Source organism: Martes martes (assembly GCF_963455335.1).
Source record: "Martes martes genome assembly, chromosome: 14".
Classification (NCBI taxonomy): Eukaryota; Metazoa; Chordata; class Mammalia; order Carnivora; family Mustelidae; genus Martes; species Martes martes.
The window spans coordinates 28,230,170-28,244,382 of record NC_137902.1 but is presented as its reverse complement, the minus strand read 5'-3'; the positions used below and the strand labels follow the sequence as shown (position 1 = coordinate 28,244,382).

At 45.4% G+C, this 14,213-nt stretch overlaps 1 protein-coding gene across 2 annotated transcripts in view; it reads left to right on the top strand.

Moving 5' to 3' along the window:
- ABCC2 (ATP binding cassette subfamily C member 2) overlaps window positions 1-13,945 on the top strand; it is a 67,543-nt gene extending 53,598 nt beyond the window's left edge. For both annotated transcript variants that reach the window (XM_080822665.1, XM_080822666.1), the window contains 11 exons: window positions 201-420; window positions 562-716; window positions 3,370-3,525; window positions 4,963-5,162; window positions 6,005-6,131; window positions 8,019-8,120; window positions 8,553-8,696; window positions 9,600-9,758; window positions 10,741-10,907; window positions 12,671-12,865; window positions 13,506-13,945. In XM_080822665.1, coding sequence (XP_080678791.1) covers window positions 201-420; window positions 562-716; window positions 3,370-3,525; window positions 4,963-5,162; window positions 6,005-6,131; window positions 8,019-8,120; window positions 8,553-8,696; window positions 9,600-9,758; window positions 10,741-10,907; window positions 12,671-12,865; window positions 13,506-13,635 — 1,755 coding nt within the window. In that variant the 3' untranslated portion in view covers window positions 13,636-13,945. The remainder of the gene's footprint in view (window positions 1-200; window positions 421-561; window positions 717-3,369; window positions 3,526-4,962; window positions 5,163-6,004; window positions 6,132-8,018; window positions 8,121-8,552; window positions 8,697-9,599; window positions 9,759-10,740; window positions 10,908-12,670; window positions 12,866-13,505) is intronic.
- Window positions 13,946-14,213: the final 268 nt, after the last annotated feature.

Here is a 14,213-nt window from a genome sequence, read left to right as displayed (position 1 = left end):
TGTGATGTTATTTCCCCTGCGCTGTATTTCAGCATTGATTATGATCCTGGCCCAATGCAGAAATAGACCACAGATGACCAAATCTTGCTACCTGCTATCCACTTTTCCAGGGGAGGCCACTCCCCCTTGTGATTGGTATTCTAGGTAATTCCTCACCAAACGCCATTAGGATTTCTAACACTGAGGATGGGGCTTTTCAGGTGAAGTTCTCCATCTACCTCAAGTACCTAGGAGCAATAGGATGGTATTCGATATTCTTCATCATCTTGGCCTATGTGATCAATTCTGTGGCTTATATTGGATCCAACCTCTGGCTCAGTGCTTGGACCAATGACTCTAAAACCTATAATGGCACCAACTATCCAGCGTCTCAGAGAGACCTGAGAATTGGCGTCTATGGAGCTCTGGGATTCGTGCAAGGTACTTCTGATGGTGATGACAGCCATCTCTTAGAGAATCTGTCTCGTCTGTGTACTTTGCCTAGACCCAGGGCAAAAAAATGCCCTTGTGTCCTTGGCACAAGTCCTGCGGACCGTGCTGACTAAACAGTTCTATTTCTAGGTGCATTTGTGCTCATAGCAAATCTCTGGAGTGCCCATGGTTCCACTCACGCATCGAACATCCTGCATAGGCAACTGCTAAGCAGTATCCTTCGAGCACCCATGAGTTTCTTTGACACAACGCCCACAGGCCGGATTGTGAACAGGTTTGCTGGGGTAGGTACCTGAATGGCTGTGTGATGTGTTTGTATGCTGAGGGTGTTTCCACTCTGACAGGGACAGAATTCTCCCAGGGCTTGTCGAGGCAACGCCATGCCGTTACAGTTCCTCGGTCCACTTAGCATGCACATGCTTCCTGCATACCCAGGATGAGGTCCCAAGGATCCTGGAGACACAGAGATGAAAAGTTCTGGCCCTTTGAGGCGCTCACCATCTAGTGAGGGAGACAACCAAGGAAATAAGAGGAGTACGACGGAAGACAGTAAAACCAGTGACAGCGATGTGTGTAGAGTGGTGTTCTGGGAACACAAAACAGTGACAGAGAACAGCAGTAGTAGCTCAGCCTGGGTGACAGGGCGGGAAATGTCAGAAAACATGAGACTTAGGTCCTAGAAGAAACTTTCTTAGCCAGGGAGATGGTGGAGCCAGGGGTTGGCGGTAGAAGCAAAATGAGAAGGAATATTCTGCCGAGGGGGAAACACAAGTAAAAGCACCATCACTGGCTAGAATGGTGAATAAAAGGGAAAACAGAAAAACCCTTTGCTTGGTCTATGTTCTGTACCTGCTTCTATCTTTGCTACTTTAAGAATAAACTGGGTCTGAACTATGGAAGAGAGCCACCTATAATTTAATTTAATTTAATTTGATTTACTTTTAAAAAAGATTTTATTTATTTGACAGACACAATGAGAGAGGGAACACAGGCAGGGGGAGTGGGAGAGGGAGAAGCCGGCTTCCTGCTGTGCAGGGAGCCCTATGCAGGTGCCTGATCCCAGGACCTTGGGATCATGACCTGAGCCAAAGGCAGACGCTTACTGACTGAGCCACACAGGTGCCCAAATTTTAATAAGGTTCTAAAACCTGGTCTCTACATACTGCAGATCCTGGAGCCCTTGGCATTCACTCATTCCACAGCACTTCTCAAGCACCCAAGAGGAGCACTGGAACGCTCACTAAATGTTAAGATCGTAGATGGCTCTCTTCCAAGGGCCAAACCCAACTCATTCATTCTCAATGCATAGGAGATAGTAATTTCAGGAACAGAGGAAGAAAGCAAGGAATTCTGAGTAACAGTCAACTGTCATCAGCACAGTTTAAGTCCTCTGTTTGTAGAAGAGGGAGCACGTTTTTCAAAATGTCTGAGCAGCTACGGGCCCTTCCTGGTTTTGTCTTGGAGCAGACAGAAGAAAGGCCAGCCCACAGCCAGGTTCTGGGGACACAGTGGCTGCTTCAAAAGTGTGCACATTGATTGATCTGCATTTATCACTTTCTTCTAGGACAAAAATGGTACCATTTTTACAAAATGGTATCCCCAATGATATCATTGGGGACCACTTCAATAGGTTTTCTGCTCTTCAATAGAACCTAAAATAGCATACAATTTTATTGTATGAAGATTCTCACGGGAATTTTGCAAAAATTGCACACTTTTCTTATGTTGCAAAATATACATAATTAATCTTCTGAAAAAAGAATGCAGAACTCTTACTGTGAGTTAGTAAGGCAACTGTTCTATTTTGCTCACTACTTTTGCATGAAAAAGGAAACTCGTGTTTGATTATACGGTGAGTTAAAGGGGAAGGTGGCCCATGCCTATAAAGGAAAGTTTGATTTAGAATCCTCTAGGATTGATAGCTGAGCCCCTAAGAAGAGGTGAAGGGAAAGGGTAGAAGAAAGAAAGCTGGAGAATCTGTGCCAAGTAGGGGTAAAAAGTAACCTACATAGAACTCGTAGCCTGTGAGGATTTCTTTTTTTCTGCCAATCCTGGACATAAAGTTATTTGCATCCTGCTATGACTTTGGGAAGGTAAATTAGACTCAGGAGTCATTCAGGACTCTCTTGGGAAACTTACCCTTACCCAGATTGGGACACTCCAGAGATAATTTGAATTTGCCTTGATAATCACATATTACTAATTGTAGAATCAGCAATATCTAGAAATAATTGGTCAGGGAAACCCAAAGTGTAAGTCAGCCTTCCTTGTACAGTATACTAAACCATTATCCATTTATCCACCTGTCCAACTGCTCATCTATTCAGCATGACATGAAAGCAATATGGCAGTAAGACCCATTTTCACCTCTGGGTTACTCCGTTAGAACACTGGTCAGGCAAGGGTCACATTCAAACTCCTCCTCCCTCTCCCCTTGAAGCTCTGTGCGTGGTGGAGAAAACAACTTTCCAGGTAGAGGATGGTTCTTTAGTCAAGTGGGGGTGACCAGGCTTGTTAACTGGAGCCTTCATACGAATTGAATGCTGGTTATGTGCCAGGTTCTGTTTAGGCACTCAATGGAAATAGGCCCCTTGTACAGTTAGATTAATTGAATTGGTTTGGTTATAGGAGGATTTACCTGTAAAACTCTATTAGCTTACAATGGTTTAATAAATTTGAAAACCTTTACCAAATCTATTGAAAAAGGTGACGGGTGACTGCCATATCTGTTTGGAGGGATTTAGAAAGATGAAGAAATTACAGAAATGAGATTGGTTATTGGGAGGAGCAGAACAGTATATTGCAAATGAATATCATGAAATGATTAAACGAAGGAGACACAACCCAGAATCAAACACATTCTCTGCTGGAATCAGGAAGATGGAAAATGGGGCAGAAATCCATTAGTATACCATTCTTCTAATTCTGTGTTCCTAGGATATTTCCACAGTGGATGACACCCTTCCCTTATCCTTGCGCAGCTGGATATTGTGCTTCCTGGGAATAATCAGCACCCTTGTCATGATCTGCACGGCCACTCCAATCTTCGTCATCGTCATCATTCCTCTTGGCATCATTTATGTGTCTGTTCAGGTAGGTTTGGAAACAGCTAGGTCTCCTCTCTACTTATGAAAGCCCAGGCTCTTTCCTGAGAATCTTCTGTTTTGTCTATTGCTAATCACTCAGTCCTGTTCGGCTTCTTTGTCATTTAGTCCTATATTGATATACCAAGGAGCCATAGGCCACTGTCTAGAGCTCAAACATCAATACCAATTCGTATATGGTTCAGAGAAAATCTCACCTTAGCTTCTGCCCCCCAGAAGCTTATATGGGGCAGATTTATGTTTGGATCCAAGACTACCTTGAGGTAGTCAAGCCATCCAGAGGTTGGCTCTGGATGATCTTGAAGTTCGGTAAGATCCCCCATAATCGTTAGGTCATTGGTTGCTTCTAGAAGGGTTATACCATGGCTGCTTCCTTGACTGGCTTAGGCTTATCTTAGGCTTATCTGCTGGGAGATCTCGGCAGGAGCTAGATCTCTTCTCACTTCAGGGTAGTTCTAGTTTCACTGGGATGCCTATGGATGATGGGATATCTGTAGGCTCAATGTCAGTATGTTCTTGAGGGAACCAGTGGCTTGAAAACCAATTCTCAGGAAAAAAAAAAAAAAAAAAAAAGAAGGGACTCCATTCCCATATTAAAAACTGATGAGGGGAGGCAAGCTGTGGAGAGAATTCCTTAGGATGATCTATTCGCCTTGGGAAAACAATTCCGAAAAACTTGCATTCAAGGGCAGCCCTGTCACCTGTGGTAAGGTGATACCCCCTGGTATTTGTGTTAAGTTCCTCAGGTATATTGTTACCTCAATGACAGCCTCTCAGCCATTAAAGAAGCAGGATATTTAAGGAAATTTCCAGGTATAACATTTTGAATTCTGACACTCAAATGCCCATCCCTTTCCTGGTTTCAACAAATCTCCACAGATCTCATAGCACCACAACCTCATCCTTCAACCCTTGTGTCTCAAAACCAAACTATACACTTTTAGTTCTAGTTCTTAGACTCTTGGCACTCCACACATTTCCAGAACTACCTCTATCTTCACACACCGTTGAAGCACAGTGTGGTCACTTACCTGACTGTTCAATTTTTATCTAAACCTTAGAATGCCTTTCTCTGGCCATTTCCTGCCCATCTCCACTTTCCGTGCCCCTTGGGTCCCAACTACAATTTCAAAATCCATTTGGAGACCATTTTTCTAGCTGCTATAAAAACTGTCACTTGGACAGTGTATGCAGATTCTTGGGAGAATATGGATTAGGCTGACAAAATTCCTCACGTGGTTATAGTCTCCTCACCTTCATCATCTTCTGTTCCCCACCAACCTCTTCCTTTGTGCCTCTCTCATCATTCCTCTAGCCAGAGGGGAGGCTGGAGGCTTCTGTCCTGTTCAAATATTGGCTGTGCCCATCAAGGTGAAGGACACATGCAACATGATTGTGTGACTGACTCTTTACTTTTGGGGTCCAGATATTTTATGTGGCCACTTCCCGCCAGCTGAAACGCCTAGACTCTGTCACCAGGTCCCCAATCTACTCTCACTTCAGTGAGACAGTGTCAGGTTTGTCCGTCATCCGCGCCTTTGAGCACCAGCAGCGATTTCTGCAACACAATGAAATGGGGATTGACACCAACCAGAAATGTGTCTTCTCCTGGATTGTCTCCAACAGGTGAGGCTGCTCCTGTGTATTTACCGAAATATGCACTTTGGGCTTCCGTGTGTTTATTAGCTACGGGAGGGGAGGTGTAGGCAGTGATGTGAATTTCACCGTGGCCAAACATGGCTGTCCCGTAAGTAGGAGAAAGTATGGGCTTCAGGGTCAGAGACGGGGTCCCTCTGCCTACTCTATTTACCAAGCTAGGTAAAATGCCTTGACCTTCTAAAGAAAATCTCACTTCTTGTTTTTACAATGACTAGAACACAACCTATATCATAAGTCAAATGACTTCTATAAGTATTTGATATCCCAGGTACCAAACAAGTGGGGTGAGCTGGGCATTCGTAGTTGGCATCCCTGAGAAGCAGATGTGAGATTCTCCACAGGCAGGACACTCTTTGTTGGGTGGCGAAAGAATCTTGCTTGCTTGGTAAAGCATGTCACTCGGCCTTGGGGTTGTGAGTTTGAGCCCCATGTTGGGGGTAGAGTTTACTTTAAAAAAAAAGTGAATTCCTGAACTCCACTCCAGGCTCCCTGAATTTTCTTGCATGAATTTTATATTTTTAATAATTACCTCAGACAATTCTTCTGCTTTGGCAAGTATGGGAGACCCTGAATCACAGGATTCCCTTCATGTAGCAAACTTCCCTAGTACCTTTAAAATGCCATTTATTTTCTAAAACCTAATTTTAAAAGACTTTAGGAACATATGATATAGTCATATTGAGGCATCTTGTGAGAACACAGCCCAACCAACTCAATCCCTCCCAATGTTCCATGGACATGTAGGTTGCTGGTTAAGGTAAGGAGGTGAATGTCAGTGACACTTTTTCTCTGCTGCTGTTGCTCTACAGGTGGCTTGCAATTCGTCTGGAGCTGATTGGGAACCTGATTGTCTTCTTTTCATCCCTGATGATGGTTATTTATAAAGATAACCTAAGTGGAGACACTGTGGGCTTTGTTCTGTCCAATGCACTTAATGTGAGTATGAAGGTTGGGAGGTAAATTGATGCACTTATTCTCAAACTGAGTCTAGAGTATACCATGGAGTTTGTGTTCTTGATTCCTTTCGAGATCCAGAGGGACTAGGGAAGACTGAGGTTCAATCCCTGGCTCTGTCTCTTACTAATTGTGTAACCTATCGACATGTTCCTTACCCTTTCTGAGTGGGTACCAGTGTCATCTGGAAAAATGGACAAAAATTTTGTTGCCCTTGGAAGTTAAGAAAGCAATGTGAGGGGTGCCTGGGTGGCGCAGTGGGTTGAGCATCCAACTCTTGGTTTCGGCTCAGGTTGTGATCTCAGGGTTGTGAGATAGAGCTCTGTGCTGGGCTCCATGCTGCTCAGTGTGGAGTCTGCTTGGGATCACCCTCTGCCCCTCCCCCTACACTCGTGCACTTACTCTCCCTCTCACTGTCTCCCTCAAATATTAAGACAGCAATTCAAGATGACTTGATCTGATAGTTCCCTGTCTCTTTGCCTCTTTGCCTGATTCTAGTCAAAAAAGAATAAATGAGTTTCTTTCCATTTATTATTATTATTATTTTTAAAAAGGCTCCATACCCAACGTGGGGCTCAAACGCACGACCTTGAGATCAAGAGTCACAGGCTTCACCAACTGAGCCAGCCAGGTGCCTTCAGTTTCTTTTCCATAATATAGCAGTAACAGAAAGTCTTTTGAATATCTTCCTCTATTTTTGTTTTTCTTAAATCACAGAATAGAGTTAATTCTAATAAAGAATGTAGTCCAGTAAAGCTATATAATGTATCCCCAGTATGACTAGGTAATACATTATTTCCTAGTGCCCAAGGTTGTGGCTGACACTACAATCTGTGTTCACTAAAGGATACTCATTTAATGAGTCATTTGACCATCTTTCATGATATTTCGGGAACTAATATATTGGCTTACATTACTACCAGTCAGTTCTGTATGGTGCTGTGCTCATTTGGAGTTAATAAGGCCTAAGGCAATCACGGTGGGGCCCTGAAGAGAACTCTCTTGTTCACCAGAGTTATTCAGTTCCTTGTGCCACTGCTCCTTCATTACCCCCAACCCCATTTTCAGGCTTATTAACCTCGGGTAGATGGGGCAAAGACAACAATTAGACTAAATGAAAACAAAAACATTCAGATATCAACAATTCATTTCACATGGTTCGACCTACACAAAGTGGTTACTCTTCTCTCCAACATCCTGTACTCTCCCTCTTTTTAACCACCATTTGCTCAAAAAAGCACAAAAAAACCCCACACAAAACCCTGGTCTGAGTGTATGTGTGAAAGAAGCTTGCATCTAAGTAATCCACAGATTCCCCAGGCTCTAGACTGGCACAGACTTGGACAAGCTCTGACTGCTGGTTACACATGTTTCTGCAGGCAGGAGTTTACTGGGGTCAAGGAGGGTCCTTGTCGATGCTCCACCCTGAGCCTTGGGCTCTTGTTGAAAGCAGAGAGAGGAAGCAGCTTTTTGGAAAGCTTTCTCTTATGCTTTCCCCATTTATAGAATGCCACCCACTACTCCTTCCGCAGAGAACACTGGGCTTCCAGGCAGGAGATTGGAGTTCTGGTCCCACTCTACCACCTGCCAGCTTCTCCAACCCCAGCTTAGCCCCAGCCACTCTGGGCTCTGTTGTCTTTCATGTGCCATCACACAGTTGAGCTCTTAATTGTCTTCCAGACCATACTGGTCTCATTGCCTCCCCAGGGAGGTGAGAATTGTCACTGACACCTTTCCCTGCTCTCTCGAAGAGCTCAGCATAGTGCTAGTACGAAGTGGCCACTGGATTGACCTTATGGTTTGACTGAGTTGGTATCTGAGCCAGAGGTGATCTTTAGTTTTCTGTTCTTTTGTTTTTTTTTCCTGTAGATCACACAGACCTTGAACTGGCTAGTGAGGATGACATCAGAAATAGAGACCAACATTGTGGCTGTTGAAAGAATAAATGAGTACATAAAAGTGGAAAATGAGGTAAGAAAGATTTAGAAGAACCTGGGGACAAGGCAAAAGAAAAATGTTCCCCTCAAGAGCGCATCTTTACCCTGTCTAGCGATTTTACGTGGAGTCAAAAAGGTTCTTCTAAAGTTTGCCTTGCTCTAATTCAACCCAATTTCTTGAAACTTAAAATAGGAAGTGGTTTAGGGGGAGGTGAGGTCTTGGAATGCACCAGGTTAAAGGTGTCTTCATTCTGGAAGTCCACAGAGCAGCACCGTGGAATGGAGTTTCTTTGACTGAATAAGGCAGGAACCTTCTGGGAGTACTGGTCTAATTCATTCTAGTCAATACAGATGCCCACAGGTGGCTAGGACACTGCTATCCTCCTAGTCTGTGACACGAGACCTGTGGGGACTATTCAGTGAGTTGCCACCACGTAAAGCACTTCTCTTCCTGTCTCTTTGCCAGGCACCCTGGGTGACTGATAAGAGACCTCCCCCAGGTTGGCCCAGCAAAGGGGAGATCCAGTTTAACAACTACCAAGTGCGGTACCGGCCGGAGCTGGATCTTGTACTGAGAGGGATCACTTGTGACATTGGGAGCATGGAGAAGGTAGGTGGAGCTGAAGAAAGGCCTGAATGTGTGTCCTCGTGATCAGGACACAGTTGGACACAGGGGTGGAAAGCAGCTGGGCTCTGTTTTCATTATTGGGCTGGAATGAGAGGGTCAGGGCAATCTACTGCCCTGGGAAGGTGCAGGGACACAGTTCCACCACCAGAGGGCAGGATATCAACAAGGGATCAAACCGACTTACTGGGGCTGGAAGGGTTTTCTGCTCAGCCCTTCCCTGTCTCCCTGCGGGGCACCGGTGGCAGCACCATCTTCTCCTCTGGCTGGTGGGGGCTCATTTCCTGTAAGGGCCATGTCTTGTGGAGGGGAAATCAGGAAGCACCCCCTAGGGAAGGAACTGGTGAGAACAGCAATGTGGAGGTGGTCCCGGCAGAGAGAATGATTTAGTTCTCTGGTCTGCAAAGTCCTGCACCTTCCTGTGGTGCTCCTGTTCTCAAGGACTTGGGGTCTGATGTAAAAACGTAGAAATGTTAAAAAAAAAAAAAAAAAAGTAAAAAAGTCTGGGTAAGGTTGCTGATGAGGTTCTCAAGTGATGTGAGGCCTGACTTTCCCTTTTCCTCACTTCTAGACAAAGATTTTTTTTTAATAAAAGAAAGAAACCAAACCTATAGTGTCCAGTCATAATTATAACAGCTGCTGATGTGTCCATTTCCAACAGTCATTGTAGTTCTGAGCAACAGCAATTGAGAAAGTAGAATGAGAAGGCCTCTTTTTCTGACATCTGAGCCCATTTTTATCACCAAAACCAAAACTAGTAGAATACCTTTGAGATGGAGGAGCCAATCACTGCCTCTTTCCACCTGGGGTTATGAATGGCCCAGGCTAAAATCGTCCCCCCCAGAGAAGTACATGGTGAACTAACGTGCAAAGGAACTGTATTTACAGATTGGTGTGGTCGGCAGGACAGGAGCTGGGAAGTCCTCCTTGACAAATGGCCTCTTCAGAATCCTCGAGGCTGCAGGTGGCCAGATCATCATTGATGGAGTAGATATTGCTTCCATTGGGCTCCATGACCTCCGAGAGAAGCTGACCATCATCCCCCAGGTGAGCTCTAGAACTTATTCTGTACCAGCAGCAGGGGACAGCTTTCTATACAGGAAACATGCGCATCTTCTTCTTGATGTATATTCACTTAGCAGTGTCATTTCTGCAGGCTACTCAGGATATCTAAGCCAGTTCCCTAAGACACATCCTTTCTAGAACTTAAAAATAACGCGGGCATTTTGTGGGGATAGGCTTGTGTGACTGCCAGCATCTAACCGCTAGGTGGCAGGAACACAACAGAAGTGAAATAGAGCAGATGATTATTTAGCATTTCTAGAGCCCATCCTGGGTTCACAAGACCATTGCAATCAACATTTGCAGTTTTGCTGCTGAAGCTTGAAACCATTAAGCTTTATACTCCCCATTTGCTATCGTTAAAAGACAGCGGAGGGAATTTGCTGCAGGTTTTTGCCAGCAAGTGGAACGCTTAGTGTGCATCAGCAGAAAAGTCTTCCTTTGGCTTCCTCTGGACCCTCCAAATAAGGTCTGCCTTGGAGGCGGCTTGGCCTGGGGGGAGGGGGTGGTATGTGGGTCCTTATTAGAATCATTCCTCCTCTATTATTGTAGCCAAGTCTCTGGGGATGGTTTTGGTTTGTCCGATGTTCACTCAGTTTGATGTAATCTTTTCTCCAGCTTCTTCAAAAGCTTAATAAATTCTTCCATGACTGTACTGTCCCTTCCCCGGCCCACCCCTCATCTCTTCACTTCCATACCCTGAATTTTCATTTGAGGGTGTGGAACATTCCTCTTACCTTCTTAAGATATGCTGAGGCAAACTTGGAAATCCATAAATGAACCTCAAAATGAAAAAACCAAAGATTCCCCTTTACCCTGTGGAAGCCCCTCTAGTCTCTGCAAGAGCTTGACCACTAATGAGCTGTGCATCTCGGGCCCATCCTGTCTTCTTCTAGCCACAAATAAAACCTGCCAGACCCTTTCTTGTCACGAGCTTCAAGAGCCCCCCTCCTCCCTTGACTCGCAGGATCCCATCCTGTTCTCTGGAACCCTGAGGATGAACCTAGACCCTTTTAACCACCACTCAGATGAGGAGATTTGGAAGGCCCTGGAGCTGGCTCACCTCAAATCCTTTGTGTCTGGCCTGCAACTTGGGTTGTCTCATGAAGTGACAGAGGCTGGTGACAACCTTAGGTAATGTTTCCTAACCCACTTCCCCCACAGGCGGTGGGAGGAGGTGGGGGGAAGCACCCCTTTGTTCCTGGTGCTAGTAGTAGTCTGTGGGATCACAGAATTACTCTGGTCCTGGGTGCCTTCCGAGTGGTAGGCATGGCATGGACCCTGAGCTGAGAAGCTCCCAACAGAAGGGTGGCCCAGTAGCTCTGGCTTCCCTTGGGAACTTGTTATGAATGCAGACTCTGACGCTAGACCGACTCATCAGAATGTACGTGTTAGCATGAGTCCCAGGTGATCTGTGTGTATATTACAGCTTGAGAAGCACTACCTAGAGCAGGGAGTCTTAGCGAGGCTACGCACTAGAATCCCTTAGGGAAATATTTAAAAATCCCAATGCCCAGGTGGTGCCCCCAGACCCACTGAATCAGGGGCCCAGGTGACGTCAGTGTGTAGCCTTGATACAGAATGCCATCCCGTTTGTTTTCCGTCAGCAACAGATCTAGGAACTAGCAGGACATAAGTGGGTCTTCAGGCCTATGCAAAAGACCCTTCAGTCCACAAATATGTACTGATTGTATAGAAAATGTCATGTAGCAGATATGCAGCCATGAGGGGCTGTGGGGGCCCCTCTGGCAGGATATGACACGGGGGCCTTGCCACATCTGGTTTGTGAGAACGTCCATGCTGGGGGACACCTGAATGGCATGACCAGGGCCTTGATTTCAGACCCGGGTTGGAGGGGTTGAAGCCTCCATTTCTCTGGTGAGTGATGGGAGGTGGGTCATGTGGAGAGAGCGAGCGACTGAAAGCCAGACTGGCACCTGGGCCCCAGCCTGTTCTAGGAAGCCCCCCCCCAGGGCCAGGCAGGAGGGCATGAACCGAACTCTAGTCTTGCCCTGTCTCTGTGCGGACACTACAGTGGAAAACTGGGAGTTCATCTTGGGTGACTTCTCATCTCCAGCAGAAATTTTCTTACGGAGAATTACAGAACTTTAGCCTAGCCCCCCTCTGTTTAATATGTTCCCTAATGGCCACAGCAGGAAAGAGCAATTAGCGAATTCCCGAATATTTCCTCCACATCATTTCCCAAAGCTGCTTTATGTAAGTAAGAGGTCCAGCCTTCATTACTGGCTTTTAGCAAATTAAAGCGATTTGCATTTTACAAGCATATTTGAATTCCACATACACTGCATCTCACACCAAGACACCATGTTCATTAGATAGCTACGTCTCTAATCAAGGCAGAAGGCCTTGAACAAATAATTAGCCTTGAGACTAGAATTACACATTAAAATAATGAATGGATTTGCTGAGGCCGCTAAGAAACGCCACTGGGACATTCTGATGCGCCGTCACCCTATATTAATGGTGTCGGGTCAGATACGGCTGTGGTGAACTTGGTGACCTCCCATCCTATTTTGGCATTGCTGTTGATGTGCTGGGATATCACCTAGGGATCCAAAGAACGGTTCCCCGGCTACGGTTTTCCAAACTCATGAAACATGGAAATTGCCTGGGATATTTATTAAAAAATACATGCCCTGAGGCTCCTCCCCCTTGTGTTTGAGAAGAGCAGGACCCAGGCCTATGAATTTTTAAAACTAAGCACCTGCGGTAGGAGAGTGTGGAAAACCTCATCTTAGCCTCTTCTGTGAGGTGTTCGTTCTGGGGGAATTTAGGAGTTGGGGTTTCAAAAGTCGGATCTGGAATGTGACCTACCCAGTCCCACATTTGGCCGTGGCTCCCAGGGGCTCGTGCTCACTTTGATCCCTTGGCTGCAGCGTAGGACAGAGGCAGCTGCTCTGCCTGGCCCGGGCTCTGCTTCGGAAATCCAAGATTCTGATCATGGACGAGGCCACCGCTGCAGTGGATCTAGAGACTGATCGCCTCATCCAGACAACCATCCAAAAGGAGTTTTCCCACTGCACCACCATCACCATCGCTCACAGGCTGCACACCATCATGGACAGCGACAAGTGAGTTGGTGACAGCTTGACAGACACCACCGGGCCCTTGAATGACAGAAACAGCATTAGTCATAAAATACCCCACAGCTGAAATTCTAACCACCATCATTTTACTGATGAGGAAACCGAAGCTTCAAGGAATTTGTCCAAAATTATACACCAAGCTAATGAAAGCCAACAGGGTTAAGGGAATGGACTTGAGGGCAAAATGGGCAATTGTATATGATTGTTAATGGAGTGTGAGGAGGTGGAGACCCTAGCCATGAGGGGCAGGTGTTAACCACAGATCTTCTCAACCCCCGAACCATGACTAGATGCTTCCTGCTTTTTCCAGCTCTGGCATAGTATGTTAAAAATGGGGGTAATGTCAGTAATCTTGGAACCTGTTTGGAGACAACAGGCTCCCTTAAACAAGGTCTATCTTTTAAAAAAAACTTCTGTAAAGGGATGACTACTGTATTCTTCTACTACTTGATTCTTTGGCCATATATATGGAACCCACCTGTGTCAATGCAGACAGCTGCGGTCCATTCGTTCTCACTGCTTTGTAGGCTTTCATGGATGAATATACCACGACTTAGTCCTGATTGTCCTTACAAATGCCAAGATGTAAAATGACTGTGACACCTTTCTTTCTCCTTTGTTTCAGGATAATGGTCCTAGACAACGGGAAGATTGTAGAGTATAGCAGCCCTCAAGAACTGCTGAGAAAATCGGGCCCCTTTTATTTGATGGCCAAAGAGGCTGGCATTGAAAGTGTGGACAGTACATCATTCTGATAGTAGGTCCCATGGGTTGGGAAAGGACTATAGGGATCATGTCTGATTTTTTGTGAGCGCAGTCACACAGAAGTGTGTAAAATGTACATTCTAAAGCAGGATCATATTCTATCCAGCCATAGTAGGAACCCTCCAACCCCAATCCCATTTTGATTATACCTCCTTCCTACTTACCTTCCCAGAGATAACTCCTATCCTGAATTTTGTGATAATCATTTTCTCTTTCTTTTCACTTTAGTTTTACTACTTGGTATGTACCCTTAAACAAGGTTATCTTTTAATTTATGTAAATGGCCTGACTCATACTTGACATATTCTTCTCTGGCTTTTGTTCGGTATTATTTTATTAGAGATCCATCTGTGTCGATGCACACAGTGAGGCTGGTTCATTCTCTGCAGCACGGCAGGGTGTGAATATGCCACCATGTATCCATTGTCATGCTGCTCAGTAGGGTTATTGCTCGGGGTTTTCTCCCATTATGAACAATACTGCCAGGAACATTCTGGTATATTACCCCTGAGATACATGTGTAAAAGTTTCTTTAGGATGTAGTGTAGGAATGGGGGTTAAGCACATG